The 16,390-nt window shown below is 60.7% G+C and overlaps 1 protein-coding gene across 6 annotated transcripts in view; it reads left to right on the top strand.

The window, feature by feature from the left end:
- Window positions 1-16,050, top strand: part of LOC111154990 (tyrosine kinase non receptor 2) — a 46,342-nt gene extending 30,292 nt beyond the window's left edge. For 2 of the 6 annotated variants that reach the window (XM_022514969.1, XM_022514964.1), the window contains 12 exons: window positions 708-929; window positions 1,937-2,089; window positions 2,570-2,847; window positions 4,295-4,421; window positions 4,813-4,959; window positions 5,044-5,138; window positions 9,957-10,151; window positions 11,466-11,557; window positions 12,897-14,251; window positions 14,371-14,466; window positions 14,653-14,780; window positions 15,228-16,050. In XM_022514969.1, the coding sequence (XP_022370677.1) occupies window positions 708-929; window positions 1,937-2,089; window positions 2,570-2,847; window positions 4,295-4,421; window positions 4,813-4,959; window positions 5,044-5,138; window positions 9,957-10,151; window positions 11,466-11,557; window positions 12,897-14,251; window positions 14,371-14,466; window positions 14,653-14,780; window positions 15,228-15,234 (2,895 nt within the window). In that variant the 3' untranslated portion in view covers window positions 15,235-16,050. Of the gene's footprint in view, window positions 1-707; window positions 930-1,936; window positions 2,090-2,569; window positions 2,848-4,294; window positions 4,422-4,812; window positions 4,960-5,043; window positions 5,139-9,956; window positions 10,152-11,465; window positions 11,558-12,120; window positions 12,166-12,896; window positions 14,252-14,370; window positions 14,467-14,499; window positions 14,785-15,227 lie in introns of those variants that run through there. The other 4 variants (XM_022514966.1, XM_022514965.1, XM_022514967.1 and 1 more) reach the window with 4 other exon arrangements.
- The last annotated feature ends 340 nt before the right edge of the window (window positions 16,051-16,390 follow it).

The raw sequence follows: 16,390 nt of genomic DNA, 5'->3' as shown, positions 1-16,390 counted from the left end.
ACCTTTGGCCCCTTCCCACCACAGCCCAGGCTGCAGAGTCCCCTCCAGTCTTCCTTTCTCAGCTCTCAGCTCTAGGCACCCCTCCAGGAGCTCAGCTGTCTTCCTAGGCCCTTCCCCAGCAAGGCCTTGCTTCATCTGCACTCCCCCTCCTCCCGCCACACACACACATTCATGGTCCAGCCTCAGGCTCAAATTATCCTCTCCCCCGGCAGGATGAAGGGCAGTCAGCTCCCCAGGGAGGGTGGAGACAGACAGCGCCAAATGGGCAACCCAGAGAAGGGGCCAGGGCTAAAAATGGAAAGGGAGGTGTTTGTGGAGGGCCCCTCGGGCTCCTGCCCATATGCTTGGGTTAGGGGCTGGAGTCTGTGCTGGGGAGGGGGACAGGGAGGGACAGGTGGTGCAGAAGATGGGTCTGGAGGGGCTCTGGGCTCTCTCTGACCCCACAGCTGGATGTGGGGCCACAGCAGTCACAAGCCACATGCCTGTCAGTCCATTTCTGGCACATACCCCAAGGCCACATTGAGACTGTGGGTTCCTGTTTGAGGGTGTGGTCTAGAGGAGGGGGGGCCTCCAGCCCGGCTGCCCCCTGGCAGCTTGGCAAAGCCAGGACCTCTCTGGAGGCCTAGTTGACGATCCTGTGGGGCAGGGCTGAGTGACCTGCTCCGGGACCTCAGGCTTCCATCTGGCCCCTGGTTGCCTTCAAACAGGTGTTCAGTGGAAAGCGACTGGAGGCTGAGTTCCCTCCTCACCACTCTCAGAGCACCTTCCGGAAGACCTCACCCACACCAGGGGGCCCAGCAGGGGAGGGGCCCCTGCAGAGCCTCACCTGCCTCATTGGGGAGAAGGACCTGCATCTCTTCGAGAAGCTGGGAGATGGCTCCTTTGGCGTGGTGCGCAGGGGCGAGTGGGATGCCCCCTCGGGGAAGACGGTGAGCTTTCTGGGTCCAGTGGGATGTGGCAGAGGGACAGGCCTCTATGAGACTCTGGCAGAGTGTCCCCAGTGCTGCCTCTGAGGCAGGTCTTTCCCCTCTACTGGGATGTGAATGGGGCTGGGCACAGGTCGGAAAGGGGCTTGCTGTGGACTCCATGCTCACCTTTAACTAGACACGTCTATTTCTTTTTTTAAGTTACAAAAATAATGTACTTATTATAAAACTTCAGAAATTATTTTAAAAATATGAAAAAACAGTTGTTTGTAATCCCACCACTCAGGAAGCAGAGTTAGCATTTCAACTTAGTGAGTTTTTATGAATGCACAGATCTATGTAACCACTGCCCTGATTGTGACAGAGAACAGTCCCAGCACCCCAGAAGGCTCCCTCTTGTCCCTCCACTGAGTGTCCTCTTCCTCCATGGGAAGCACTCTTTTGATTTCTCTCACTATAGGTTCGATTTTGGCCATATATGTAGCTTTTTGGGAATATATGTGTATATAAACATATATATACATATATTTAAGACTTCATTCATTAGAGAGAGACAAAGAGCGTGCACAAGCGGGGGGGTGGTTGGGGGAGAGGCAGAGGGAGAGGGAAAAGCAGATGCGGGGCTTGATCCCAGGACCTGGAGATCATGACCTGAGCTGTAGGCAGATGCTTAACCCACTGAGCCACCAGGCGCTCCTTTTGGCATTGTATTTACAGTGTTTTCCTTCCACACCAAAAACATTTTTAGTGTTCCATTTATGATAGCATTTTAATACTCTGTCACCACACTGATCATCTCTTTTTGTCGAGTTGCTCTTTCATCTGGGCGTTTCCCCAGGAAGGGGAGGCCCTGCCCCAGCCAGGCCACAGGCCCCTGTGATGTCCTAGCCACCCCAGATGAGCAGACCTGAGTCAGGGCTGTTTGGACTGAGTCGGAGGGAGGAGCAGGCTGGCGCAGAGCACGGGAGCCCGGCACCCGTCCTGACCCCGTCCCATCCCCACTCCGGCAGGTGAGTGTGGCTGTGAAGTGCCTGAAGCCTGACGTGCTGAGCCAGCCCGAAGCCATGGACGACTTCATCCGGGAGGTTAACGCCATGCACTCGCTGGACCATCGCAACCTCATTCGCCTCTATGGCGTGGTGCTCACGCCACCCATGAAGATGGTGAGTGCTGCAGCTGGTGGCCGGGGGCTCAGGCAGGGTCTCTGGGCCCCCAGATCTGCCTGTCCCCTGCCTGTGCTGGGCTTTGTCCCTCCATCCTGATGAAGGACACGTGGGTCCCCTACCTGATGGGGCCGGGCCTGGTCCTGTGGCCACTGGAGCCTGTGTCCATCTCTGGGTTTTGTTTATGCTCACTGGCAGAGAGTTGCACTCATCGGAGGGGCTGGCCTTAGAGTTTCATTTTTAGAATTTCTAATCTGAGCCTCTGCGGTTGCTTCTTTTGGGGCCTTGGGTTCCCACGTTACCTGGAGGGAGAGGCTTGGGGAGCCGGAGAAGACCTAGAGGTCCCCAGAGGACAGGCCAGGGAGGAGCACGGAGCATGGCTCAGGCCTTCAGCAGAGGGACTGGGAGCCCAGCATGGGGCACCGGGGAACAGGCAGGGCTCTGCCACACTGACTCCTCCCGCCTGCCCCGTGGCCTCAGGTGACAGAGCTGGCGCCGCTCGGATCGCTGTTGGACCGGCTACGCAAGCACCAGGGCCACTTCCTCCTGGGCACTCTGAGCCGCTATGCTGTGCAAGTGGCCGAGGGCATGGGCTACTTGGAGTCCAAGCGCTTCATTCACCGAGACCTGGCTGCCCGGAACCTGCTGTTGGCTGCCCGTGACCTGGTCAAGATTGGGGACTTTGGGCTGATGCGTGCACTGCCCCAGAATGACGATCACTATGTCATGCAGGAGCATCGCAAGGTGCCCTTTGCCTGGTGAGGGACAGGAGCTGCCAGCTCATCGGGTCTGGACACTGACCTGCTCCACCCCGGTCCTTGCACACCCCGGCCTCGGAGCCCCCAGGGCTTCAATGACCACAGTAGCCTTTGTCTTTTCTGGACCTGGGGTGCCTGTCTCGTGTGCAGTCCACCCACTCATCCATCTAGGAATTCTCTGGGCCTGTGTGCTGGGTAGTGTGATGCACAGGGGTGAGGACTTTGGGGGCTCGGAAGGGCTTCCTGGAGGACTCCGTAGGAAGCTCCCGAAATGTCTGCGGTTAGCCAGGCAGACTGGTCAGCAATTACGTTCCAGGGAGTGCTAGCCGCAGGCAGGGCCGGACCGTGCCAGGCCTGTAGGGCTGACAGGGACTTTAACCTGTGCACGGAGGGTACGTGGCCCTGTGCCGGCCCTTGTGTGAGCTTCTCCTTGCTTAGGCCATTGTGGTCCATTGCTTCCAGACACCCCCGAAGGACTGTGGTCTCCTGGCTTTGGGCTGCAAGGAGTAGGCCTGGTTCTCCTTGCCAGAAGATCCTTCTAACCCGGGATGCACGGCCCCCCTAATTAATAACCTACTTTATATGTGGGGTGACCACACATTCCGGACTTTGCCTGTTGTTCTGGAGTCAATAACAGTGCCCCCTTCATACCCAGGCATCCCAGGTGGGGTGGTAAATGATGAAGTCCCCTCATGACAGCCACTGTGAGACGAGCAGGTTATTGTCACTCCCGTTTCACAGATGGGGACTTGGGGATCTTGAGTGACTGTCCCCGTGTCCTGCCCCCTTGGAGTGGCAGGGCCAGCTCTCCAGTCCCAGGAGAGAGTCTCTGGTTCTGTTAAGTCGGCTTGCCCAACACCCTGCACCTTAGCCCCCCAGAGAGTGCCCTTCTGCTGCCTATACTGTGTGGCATTTCTCTGTCTCACCCAAAAGGGAGTCCCAGAGGGAGTATGGGATACTTGGGTGAAGCCAGTGTAACTGTTTCCAGCCATTTCGGTTCTTCCCCAGACCCTATCCAAATTTCCCACCCACACCTTCCTGCTGAAATGACCCAAATCTCAGGATCCTGCCCCAAATCCGGAAATTGTCCTCCTCCCACCACAATTAGAAAACAGCCTGAGATTTTATCCAATCTCCTCCCCCTCACTGACTCCTGGAACCCCTGACCTCCCCCTCACCCCCAAATGCTTCCCTGACCTGCAGACTTCCCCCTCATCCCGCCCAGGCTCCAGGGGAATAAAGACATGAGCATAGATGATTTTCCACAAGTCTGTGCCTCCCCCAGTTGGTAAGTCCTGTCCCTGATCACTTCACTCATGTCACCAGTACCTATTGGTGAGCCTGGCACACAGGCCCACCATATGGTGAGTGAGTGTTTAATGTCCGGTGGGCTGATGTGGGTGGGCGTGCTCTGAGAGGCTTTCCGTGTGACCCCTGCCTCTGCCAGGTGTGCTCCTGAGAGCCTGAAGACACGCACCTTCTCCCATGCCAGTGATACCTGGATGTTTGGGGTCACACTGTGGGAGATGTTCACCTATGGCCAGGAGCCCTGGATTGGTCTCAACGGCAGTCAGGTGAGGGGCTAGAGATGCTCTCCCTACAGGACGGGTGGGGGTCGATTGGGTTCCTGTTGGAACTGGCTCTTACTCACTAGGGTCCCTGTCCCCCCTGCCCTGTGGCCTCATATGACCTCCCAGATTGCTGAGCAGAGAGAAGGGCCCCTGATGGTGAGGAGAGGGCCAGACTGGGGCTGGCTTACCTTTTTTCCCTTGCCATGGCCACCTACCCAGAGGCCCCAGCCAGGGGTTGAGGGTCAGAGGCCTGGGGATAGGTTCCTGGAGACCTTTCCTCTGGGGTCCAGGCCTGGCAGCCCACAGCTCCAGGAGTTCCATGGGCTGGAGGGAAGGTGGGAGGCAAGGATCTGGGGGCTCTGCTCATGTTCAGACTGTGCCACCCCACCCCCAGATTCTGCATAAGATTGACAAAGAGGGGGAGCGTCTGCCACGGCCCGAGGACTGCCCCCAGGATATCTACAATGTCATGGTTCAGTGCTGGGCCCACAAGCCAGAAGACAGACCCACCTTTGTGGCCCTGCGGGACTTCCTGCTGGAGGTGAGGGGAGGCCGGCACCATGGGGCTGGGGTATCCAGGCAGGGGTCAGGCCCAGGCTGGGCAGTGACCTGTGTCGGCCCCCAGGCCCAGCCCACAGACATGCGGGCCCTCCAGGACTTTGAGGAACCAGACAAGCTACACATCCAGATGAACGATGTCATCACCGTCATCGAGGGAAGGTAGGGAGAGCGGGGTTGCCCCTGCACTGCCTCAAGGGGTGCAGGGTGGGGATGGCAGAGAGCTCTGCTGCCTCCATGGTTCCCATGACAACATAGGGTGCGGGGAGCCTGAGCTGTGCAATAAGGGGAGGATGGGCCTGGCTTCGCTCTCGAGTGCCTGGGGTTAAGTACCAGACGCTGCCGCTCCAAGGGAATGTCCCTGACCAGCACCACCTCCTTTACCCTTTCCCCACTCGGCTCCAGCCCTGGCTGTGTGGGTCAGGGCCAAGCTGCTGTGACGGTGAGGCGTAGGAAGTGGCTCAGTTGGCCTCGGGGCCACAGCTAGGGACTCTGGAACTCTTGAACATTCCTCTCATCTTCCCCTTCCCTTCCCACCTCCTCCCAGGACAGGGACTCTTGACTGAGTGCCTGTCAGTACCCCCAAAGCAACCCGCCCTCTTCCTGGCAGCCTCTGTCCTCCCACTGAGCCTTATTGCCCCTTCCCAGGGCTCCGCTCCACTCTCTGCTGGGCTGCCCACATGGGATCCCAGTGCCCTCTGTTCCTGAGCTCTCCCCGAAGCCAGACACCTGGGATGCTTTCCTCTGCCTCCAGGCGGCATCTCCTGAGTCACGTCAACTTCCTGCAGCCCCTGTTGGAGCCCTTCTGCCCAGGAGGCCCTACCCATCACTCACCCCACCCTCTGTTATCTGATCCCCAGGGTGGCTTGAGGAACTGGTTGGGGCAGCGCAGGCTTGAGGTGCCTTTGGGGTAGGGGGTGAGTATGGAGGACCAGGAAGAGGAGCGAGGCAGAGGAAATCCCCTGTGTTCCCAGCTTCTGTGATGCATGGCCAGGCTGGGGGGTGGGAGGTTGGGGGCAGGGGTCGCTTCCCATGGAGCCCTTTCCCTGGGCCTCAGGTTTGGGGGTCTGAGCTCATAGTTAAGTCCTGTCCCCATGGGGGTTGGTAAGGGAGGAGAGCTTCTGGGTTGAGTCAGAGTGATGGAGTGGGCCTTGGAGCCCAGGGTGCTTCTGGGGACACACACGCCCCTGCCCTCACTGTGGCCAGACCAGGGCTCCCCTAGCCTTTGGGCCCGGTATCTGGAAATACAGATGACATATCAGCGATTTGTGGGGGTGGAGGTTTGGGGAGTTAGTGGTGGTGGACAAAAGCAGAAAGCTTCTAGGAGGTGAGAGGCCCCCAGGTCAGGAAGGTAGATAGTCTCTGGATTTGGGTCTGGGGGCCAGGCAGGGGACTATAGGCATGGGTTTCTGAAGAGCATTGTGGAAATAGGAAGATGCCCCATCTGGAGGGGCATGGCAGGGCCTTAAGTCAGAAGTCTGGACCCATACCATTCCCACCTTCAGGAACCCGAGGACCTTGGACCTGACCCCTCTTGTGCACCGTAGCCCTTGGGTCTTTATTGCCTCCCAGTCAGTGGGGGCCCAGTGTTCCCCAGAGGGTGACTCAATTGCTACTTGTGTTCTGGAGTGTGTGTCTCAGGAGTTGGTGGCCTAGGTTTCCACCAGAGCCAGGCGGGCAGCAGGTGGGGCCCAGGGGGAGCCACTCCTCTTGGGAGGCACCATGGTCGTGCCCTGCCCCACCCTTGGGTCCCAGGCCTTGGTTGGCCCCAGCTGCGGGCTTTGCAGCTGCCTGCGGGTGTGAGCTCCCTGGGCTCCTCCTCCAGGACCAGCGCCGACTTGGACCACGGTGCCTGCACATGGTTCCTGGAGCTGCTCAGGAGGTGGGAGGTGAGAGGCAGCCGGCGAGGCTTTGGGGGTGGGTCTGTGTGCTTTCACTCTGGCCCCTTGTTTTCTCGGTGCCCAGATGTCTCTGTGTTTGTTTGGCTGACTCTGTCTCCATGTCTCTGGGTGGAGGGTCTGGGCTTGTATGCGTGGTTCTCTGGTTCTCTGCTTCCCCGTCTCTTAGCCTGGCTCGCAGCTCTGTGTCTGTTTCTCTGGCAACCATGGGTTCCCTTTGCAGAAGCATTGCCAAGTCTGGGATCCCCTTGTCCATAGCTTGGGGCTTCTGGGGGTGCCAGGCATTGGGCAGGAGAGGACACCCAGATGCTCTGTCGAACTTGTGAGGTGCTGTCTAGATGGAGGGACAGATGACAAGCGGGTCTTGTCCAGGGGGATCTTGTTTGGAAGCTGGGATAGCCGTAGCACTTCCGTGTTGTGTTTTTATAGAACTAGAGAAGGGAGACCGGTGTGGAAATCTATTTTCAGGGCCTTGGCCTGGCCTGGCCTGGTCCTTGGAGCCTCTGCTTCCAGGGGTAGGTGGGGAGGGAACCAGGGGCCTGGGTGGTCCAACACCAGGGATGCCTGGGTCACTCAGAAGTGGGTGGGGCTGTGTTTTGAGCAGGATGTTTAAGCAACAGTTATCAGCCGTTTCTGGGCTGGACTACCTTGGGCCAGGACTGGGTGGGGGCTGAGATTTCCAGAAGCTGGTCCCAAGTAGAAGCTGGGGTAGCCTTAGGCAGTTCTCAGTTCAGACCTAGGTTTCCCAGGTGCCACTCAACTTCTTGCCTGTCCCTGGATGCCAACAGGCAGCAGGAGACAGAACGTTTGTTTGTGCCGGAGGTGCTGGGCCCTGGTCTCTTTCCCCGGGGACTTCTGTCTGCACGGCAGTGTCTGCCCACAGTGGGCCTGACCCCTCCCATTGCTGTGGAGACTCTGGCCCATTTATGGGGTGGTGGGGGTGGTGGTGGTGGGGAGCGTGGGTGTGGCCAGTGCAGGCCGGGTAGGACGGGTGGCTTCCCTGTGTGAGCCGCTGGTGCCTGGGTCCCACCAAACCTCGGAGGGAGTCGGTGGGCAGCGCAGGAGAGCGTCGGCCATCTCAAGAGTTACGTCCGCTGCTGAGTGTGCTTGGGATGTGACTCCCAGAGTGTCTTTTTCCTAAGCGTGCTCTGCATCCCCAGCTCCCCTCCCCGGGGAGCAGAGTGTGGGAACTGATGTCACTGATGTCAGGACTCTCAGCAGGCCCAGCGCTCTTGCTCGGCCATACCCGCAATAAGAGGAGGGGGGCTGGCATCTGTCACTCTCCTAAGTGGGTCCAGAGGAACCCCTGTGTCAGGACTTTAGCTGTGCTGGCAAGAGGCAGAGGGTGGAGGGAGGGACCTCCTGGCAGTCTCACCTTGCTCAGGGTCCACAGGGAGGGCATGGTCACAGGGCGGACCTGGCCTTGGACGTGATTCGGTTCTCCACCGGACTGTGTCTCTGCCTCAGCCGCCTCTCTCACCCAGGTTAATGTGCACCTCTGAAGAGGCGTGGAGAGCAGAGTCCATTGTCCAGCCTGGTTGGGCGTCCGAGAAGTCTATGGAGAGGCCTGCAGAACCCAGGGTGCCAGTGGGCACAGAGGGGAGGGGAGACCAGCAGCAGAGTCCCCTGGTGGCAGGCGTCCCTCTTCGCCCTGCTTCATGGGTGGATGTCAACCTCAGCCTGCCCCCTGGGAGCTGCGGTGCTGGGTGGGCGTTTCTCTCCTCGGAAGGGCCCTGCTATATTTCAATGGCTTTGTCCCTTTATCCCTTCCTGGGTGTTGTCCTCTCTTCTTCCTTCCTTTCCTGCCCTTCCCACCCCAGGGCAGGGTGTAATCACAGGGTTGCTGTGTCTGGTGGTAGGCTGGTCTGCGGTCCTGTTTTGAAGGAGGCTGGCTTCCCAGCCCTCCCCTGCCCCACCTCTTGGCTTCCCGAGAACAGCCGGACTCGTGTGGCTCGACCTGACCTCTAGAGCTGGCGGTTTGAGGTCAGCTGCTCCCAGTGGGCCATGTTACCTTCCAGAGGAGGCTCCAGGAGCTCAGCCTCCATGCCTCCTCGGCCCCTGCAATCTAGCCCCAGCTTGGAGGAGACCTTTACGCTCCCAGTCTTGTGGGTGGGGGATGACTGGGTATGCACACGTGCTGCATAGCAGCATGAGGCTGTCCTTCACCTGCCTCAGCTTGGATTCTGCCCACGTCATCAGGTGTAATGAGCCCAGCAGCAGATAAGGGAGCTGCAGCCTGCCATTCGAAGTGTCCAGGAGGGCCCCCTCCTGGCCTGACCCCCACCCTAGGCCCGGGCTTAGGCTGCGTCAGCAGAGATCAGAGTGAGGAGCTGGGTCCCACAGTCCAGCTACACTGGGACACTGGGTCCCTTTCTAGACCTTGTATTTAAGACAAGAGTGGTGTTCCCCAGGAGATGGCTGGGGATAAGGGCGAGGGTCCCACAGCCCTGCTGAGAGGTTGCAGAAGGCACTGGAGACGCAGAACTGGTAATGGGACAGCATGGATTGCTTTGAGTGCTTCCAGGTGCATGAGGGGCTGTGTGCAGGAAATAGTGTGGTTGGAGGGCTTGGTTTCAAGTTGAGTGCTGAGACCATGGTGCTCCTTTGGACCCTGCAGCTCAGGATGCCGGGAAACTCGGCTGAAGAGCAAGGTCCGGTGGCCAGAGGGTGGGGGTTCAGGCCTTGCTGGGAGGAAGGAGGTGAGGCAGCTTTGTAGGAAGGGTGCTGGCTTGCAGACTAACTAAATTTGAATCCTGGGTCTGCTATGATCTTTCTGGGAACTGTAGGCAAGTCCTGTCACTTGTTTGAACCTGTTTCCTTATTTGTAAACTGTAGGAAAAGCTGTCTGACCCACCTCGGTATCATGGGGTAAGGTGTGTGCAAACAGCTGGGCCCTGTACCAGAGGAGTGACTGGTCTTGGGGCTCATAGCAGACTCCACTGGTCTCAAGGTTGTAACCCTCGGGCCCCTTCTGCCCGGCTGTTCAGATAGCATGGCTAGAGAGCTTGGTATGGGAAAGGTCCCGCTCCCTGCCCCCACCCCTACATGCCCTGGGGTTCACCATGTCATCTCTGTTGAGCAGGGCTGAGAATTACTGGTGGCGTGGGCAGAACACACGGACGCTGTGTGTAGGCCCCTTCCCGCGCAATGTGGTGACCTCCGTGGCTGGCCTGTCGGCCCAGGACATCAGTCAACCCCTGCAGAATAGCTTCATCCACACGGGACATGGCGACAGCGACCCCCGCCACTGCTGGGGCTTCCCTGACAAGATCGACGAGTGAGTGTGATTGGGGTGGGGGTCACCTGTGGCTCTGGAGTCATAGGCTCTTGCTGGCTTCCGAGGTCCTTGTCACAGCCGTGGGGCAGAGGGTCTCTTACTGCCCTTACTGTTACTGTTCCCTGCAGGCAGAACCGGGGTTAGGAACTTGGGGCCTGGAGACACACTTCTGTTTGGTGGAATCCCCCACCCCTGGTGCACTGACCTTAGGAAAAGGGACTGGGAACAGCCTTCGGAAGGAGCTCAGCAGGGAAGCTATGATGCTCCCTATGTAGAAGCTTCCCTTCTTGGGCTGCTAGAGTCCTGGAGACTGAGCCTGTGGGCCCAGCGGTCAAGTGAGCTCGTGTTCCCAGACTCGGGGGCACAGTGAAAGAGCTCCCTGTGGGGAGACGCCAGATGGAAGGTTAGGCAGCACCCCCACTTGCCTGCCAACTCTGTACCTGGTGGGGGTGTTCAGTCTCCTTTAAGCAAAAGGATGAGGTCATTGGGGGGCGTCTGGGGAGGACACGGAGAAGAATTAGTCATTTCCTGAGTGCCCTGCCCTAGGGGGCTTCCAGGCAGCCCTTTCTCCTCTGACTTCTCCTGACGTTTGGCTCTGCCCTGAGAGGCCCGTGAAGCAGGCCTTCCCCCCCTTGCCCTCACACACCAGAAGCGAAGCCCTGCAGAGCAGCTGGTGTTGCTCACCTCCCAAGAGCCAGGCGCGGGCCTGAGGGAATTGGGGCGAGGTGTGGAGACGCCTTCCGAAAGGAGGCCCGGTGCCCTCTGCCCTGCTCATGGCGTGCTGTGGCCGGCCCAGCCCCATTCCTCTGGGCTTTAATCAGCCCAGTGACTAAGTCCCAGGGCCTGACAATCAGCACCGGGCTGGAGAGGGTGAATCGGGAGCGGGCCAGACAGCCCGGCCCCTCCTCCACCTGGCCGTGGGGCAAGAGTGTGCCTCCTGCCCACCCTGCCAGGGTCGTGTGGCTGGGTGCTCCCGAGAGGGCCGGCAGGTGGCTGCCAAGTGTGGGTGGGGTGCCCTAGCCATTGCGGACAGCAGCTCTGCTCCTGGAGGGTATTCTTCAGCCCAAGCCTTTCAGCCTGCACTCAGGACTTTTGCCCTGCCATCTCTCTGTGACCCCTGTCCCTGGGGTACAGTTTGCGGGGAACCGCGGGAGTTGGAAGTCCTGTGCTCCCGGCCCAGCTCTGTGCAGGGCTTGGACAGGATGGTTCCTGGCACGTGCCCAGGGTCTTAGTCTCCACCTGAGGTTTCCCCACGGTTGCTACTGCACAGCCTTCCCCCTGCTTCCCCCTTCTGACTTGGTTGTCTCCCTACAGACTATACCTGGGAAACCCCATGGACCCTCCTGACCTGCTGAGTGTGGAACTGAGCACCTCCCGACCCACCCAACATCTAGGAAGGGTGAAAAGTAAGAACCCAGCCCCCCCAAGTTCGTCAGCTGCCCAGGAAGAGGTACTGTCCTCTCCGGGCACGCTGAGCCGGCTGCTCTGGCTCTGGGACAGTTGGGTCAGGGCTGCTGGGGGACAGCTGAGCCCTGGCTCCGGCTGGCCATGGGGTGGAAGATGAGAGGCAGCTGTATCCGCCGAGGTGGGCACCCTCGGCCAGTCCTGTGCTGGCCTGCCCACCTCAGCTTCCCTCCGCCCTCCTTCCCGCCATGCTCAGATCCTGGCTTTCCTCACTCCCTCTAATCCTGCTGTCCTCTCCCGAGCCAAAACCACCCCACGGGCTTCACCCTGGCCAGGAGCCTCATCCATCTCCCGGATCCTGTGCCTGTCGTTCCGGAACACGGTTCCCCCCATCCTGCCGCCCCACTGCTTCCCATTGCTGTTGGGTTTGTACGTTCACGCGCCCCTACTCACTGCTCTCTCTCTGTCTCTGTCCACGCTCTGCCCTCCCGTCTGGCCCTCTTCCCTCCCCGCCCTCTGTCTGTCCCGCTCCGCCCCTCTGCTCTCCGCACGGCCTTTCTTGCAGGGCAGCCTCCGCCTCGCCCACCTCAGCCTGCCATCTTCTCTCAGAGTAAGTGGGGCTGCTCTCGGTGCCTTGGCCCCTGCCCCTGTCCCCTCTCTCCTCTCATTCCTCCTCTCCTTCTGGAAGGTACAGAGCCCCAGTGGGCTGGCTGGGTGGGAGGGGGTGTGGGGTGTGTGCTGTGAGCTTTCGCCGCTGACCTGGCCCAGCATGCCTGCCTCTCCCCCGACCCCTAAAAGCTTGGGCTTCTGGAGCAGGTGTGTGGTCCTGGTGCCCACCTGTCCCCCATCAGCTGGCCCTGCCCCACTCCCTTTGGGACCTGCAGAGGCGACTGCGTCTGGGCTTTTGTGGTGTTTGGTCAGGAGCTCCATGCTCTCCAAGGACAGCACCAGCTGCCCTGGGTGGTGGGCGATTGCCCGTAGCCTCCATCCCACACTAATGGCGTGCCGAAACGGGGTGGGGGTAAGCAGGGACTGATGGGGCCCAGGAGCCTGGGGTATTTGGGGGTCTTGTGTGTTGGGGTGTCAGGCTGCTGCAGGGTGTTGCTTGCTCTAGCCGAGATGGAGGCAGGGGTGCGTCAGCCCCCCCGGAGAGCTGGCAGTGTCCCGAGCAGTTTCTTTGCTCCTGTTTGAATAGGGTTGGTGTGCACTGAGAATTTTGGCAGCCGAGGGATAACCTCTGGGGGCAGTGGGAGTGGGGAGTTGCAGATGATAACTTGCCTTTCTTCCCCTGTCCCCCGGTCTGACACCGCCTTCCTGGTGGGGTCTCCCTTTCTATCCTAGAGCCAACCTATGACCCTGTGAGTGAGGACCAGGACCCCCTGTCCAGCGACTTCAAGAGGCTGGGCCTTCGGAAACCAGCACTGACCCGTGGGCTGTGGCTCGCAAAGCCCTCGGCTCGGGTACCGGGCACCAAGGCGGCTCGAGGCAGCGGGGGTGAGGTCACGCTCATTGACTTTGGCGAGGAGCCTGTCGTGCCTGCCCCGCGGCCCTGCGCACCCTCGCTGGCGCAGCTGGCCATGGACGCCTGCTCCTTGCTGGACAAGACCCCGCCACAGAGCCCCACACGGGCCCTGCCCCGGCCGCTGCACCCCACGCCCGTGGTGGACTGGGATGCGCGCCCGCTGCCCCCACCTCCCGCCTACGACGATGTGGCCCAGGATGAGGATGACTTTGAGGTCTGCTCCATCAACAGCACCCTTGTGGGTGCAGGGGTCTGTGCGGGGCCCAGCCAGGGGGAGACCAACTACGCCTTTGTGCCTGAGCAGGCACCTCTGCTCCCTCCCCTGGAGGACAATCTGTTTCTCCTGCCCCAGGCGGGGGTCAAGCTGCCCAGCTCGGCCCAGACTGCACAGATCTTCCAGGCGCTGCAGCAGGAGTGCATGCGGCAGCTGCAGGTCCCGGTGGCCTCCCTGGGCCCTTCTCCTGGCCTGGCGCCAGTGGGTGAGGACAAGCCCCAGGTGCCCCCCCGCGTGCCCATACCCCCGAGGCCCACTCGCCCACGGGGCGAGCTGTCTCCGGCCCCCTCGGGTGAGGAGGAGCTAGGGCGGTGGCCCGGACCTGCCTCCCCTCCCCGGGTGCCTCCCCGGGAACCCCTGTCCCCTCAAGGCTCGAGAACCCCTAGCCCCCTGGTACCACCTGGAAGCTCCCCGCTGCCAGCCCGGCTCTCCAGCTCACCGGGGAAGACCATGCCCACCACCCAGAGCTTCGCCTCCGACCCCAAGTATGCCACGCCCCAAGTGATCCAGGCGCCTGGCCCACGTGCAGGCCCCTGCATTCTCCCCATTGTCCGCGACGGCAAGAAGGTCAGCAGCACCCACTACTACCTGCTGCCGGAGCGCCCACCCTACCTCGAACGCTATCAGCGCTTCCTGCGGGAGGCCCAGAGCCCTGAAGAGCCCGCCCCTCTGCCCGTGCCCCTGCTGCTGCCCCCGCCCAGCACCCCAGCCCCTGCCGCCCCCACGGCCACTGTTCGACCAATGCCCCAGGCCGCCCCAGACCCCAAGGCCAACTTCTCCACCAACAACAGTAACCCAGGGGCCCGGCCACCAGCCATGAGGGCCACGGCTCGGCTGCCACAGAGGGGCTGCCCTGGGGACGGGCCAGAGGCTGGACGGCCGGCAGACAAGATCCAGATGGTGAGTGCCGGGCCTGGGCCCGGGTGCTGGGGCGGGGGGCAGGGGGTGGGCAGGGGCCCCAGGGCCCCAGAGGAATGGGCCCAAGCGGAGCTGACGGGTAGGTGGGTGGGTGTGCCCAGCTGCAGGCCATGGTGCATGGGGTGACCACAGAGGAGTGCCAGGTGGCCCTGCAGAGCCACAGCTGGAGCGTGCAGCGGGCTGCCCAGTATCTGAAGGTACCGCCACCTCCCGCCCACTCTGGCTTTCAGGGACCCTGAGGACTGGTTCTGCTGCACTCGCCTCCCCCTGCCCCTCCCCACCAGCCTGCCTCTGGCTCTCCTCTGCCCCCACCCTGGCCGCCCCGGCTGCCTGCCGCCCTTCAGCCCCGGTGTGTCCCATGGCACCACCCTCTGCTCCCTCAGGTGGAGCAGCTCTTTGGGTTGGGTCTGCGGCCGAGGAGCGAGTGCCACAAAGTGCTGGAGATGTGTGACTGGAGCCTGGAGCAGGCCGGCTGCCGCCTTCTGGGCTCCTGCGGCCCTGCCCACCACAAGTGAGTGAGCCCCGGCCTGAGGAGCCATGTCCCAGCGGGCACTGCGCCAGGAGACAGCCTGGCCCCTCATGGGCCACACACCCGGAGGCGGGCAGCAGCCCTAAGCCAGGACAGGGACAGCTCTGGGGGAGAGCCGTTTCTCCTGAGTGCCTGTAGACTACTTAGCCCCTTGGTTCAAATGAACTAAAGAGTAAGAGGGAACTAGAGCCTCTCCTCTCGTGGGGCTTGTTTACTGTGCCTGTCGCCCTCTGATCGGCTAATAAACAATACTGCTGTTCTCTTTATTATTATCATCATTATTAAAGGTAAAAGGTATCCCAGGATGATAAATTCCAAAATTACTGCTGACTTTTTCAACTCGTGCCCACCCACGCTGGACGTTCCCTGCTCTGTTGCATCCACCCCTCTGTTGATAGAGGCCCTTTCTGGTTGTTTCCCACCCTTCAGGCGCTGAGATGTCGGGAGAGCCAGAGGGTCTGCCCTGAAGGAATCACTTGAGCCTGTCCATCTGACAAGGGTGGGGAGAGACCCTGCCCCGGGCCTGGAGGACCTGCTGCCACTCGCTGCTCCTAGCGGCAGGGCAAGGCCAAGTCTGCGGGAGACTGGGAGCCCCGCCTTGCCATCCCTCCCTCACCCAGTGCTGTCCCTGCAACTTTGGATCAGCCCTCGGTGCCCTCAGCCAAGGGGCGGGAAGAAGCCCTGTGAAGGCAGGCCTGGTGGTGGCCTCAGCATGCCCTGCAGCCAGCCTGCCTCTGGCTCCAGCCCTGGGTGTGGGGCCTGTGGCCAGAGCGTGTCCCCAGGCTCTGCTGGCCGGGAAGCCAGGCTGCACCCGTGCAAGGAGGATGTGTTGGCCACACAGAAAGGGGGACCAGCACCCACAGGCCCTCCTCAGGGCAGGGCCCTTCTCCAGGGATCCCCTGGTGGGCTGTTGGGGTGTCGGAGAGAATGTGACTTGTGGCCTCGCCATGGATACGTTATGGGACTTGGCTGGTCTTAGGATCTTATGCCTGGAGATAGCCCTGAGTGGCTCAGGAAGCAGAGCAGGGGTGCCAGATTGTTCTCTGGCAGGGACCAGGGCCCAAGGCCCCAGGGTTGGAAGGAGACCAAAGGGGCAGCTGCCCTGGAGGGACACCAGAGCTTCCTCTCTGACCCAGCTCCTCCCCTATGCTGTTCCCTGTTTTCCTGCCAGCCTCTGCCGCCAGAGTTGCTGCCCCAGCTATGGATCCCTGCTTCTTCCAGATAAATAAAGCTAGTTTCTATTTTATGTTAACTTACTTGTGCCTGCCTATTTCTTTGCCCCTTGGTCAGCAGCCCAAGGCCCCAGGGCTTCCCAGGCCACCATCTGTCCAGGCAGCAGGCCCCGTGGCGCCACCTGTGGACAGAGGGAGGAAGTGCAGCCAGGGTGACCCTTCCGGCTCCCTCCCCTTCAGGGCTGGTAGAGGAGCAGAGCCTCCCTGATGCAGACACGTACTTACAGTCCCTCTGTTCTTGCTCTAGAGTTCCCAGAAGGCAGGGTATACTGCAGGGGAGAGCTGGTGCGAAGCCAGAAACTTCTGTAACAAGGAAAGCTTCAATAGGTGTTTAAATTTCGTTTTTCTGAGTATTTCATG

This window comes from Enhydra lutris, unplaced genomic scaffold (assembly GCF_002288905.1).
Source record: "Enhydra lutris kenyoni isolate GAN:26980312 unplaced genomic scaffold, ASM228890v2 scaffoldscaffold39, whole genome shotgun sequence".
Taxonomy (NCBI): domain Eukaryota; kingdom Metazoa; phylum Chordata; class Mammalia; order Carnivora; family Mustelidae; genus Enhydra; species Enhydra lutris.
Note: the sequence above shows the minus strand (reverse complement) of the source record. Positions and strands in the feature narration are given on the sequence as shown.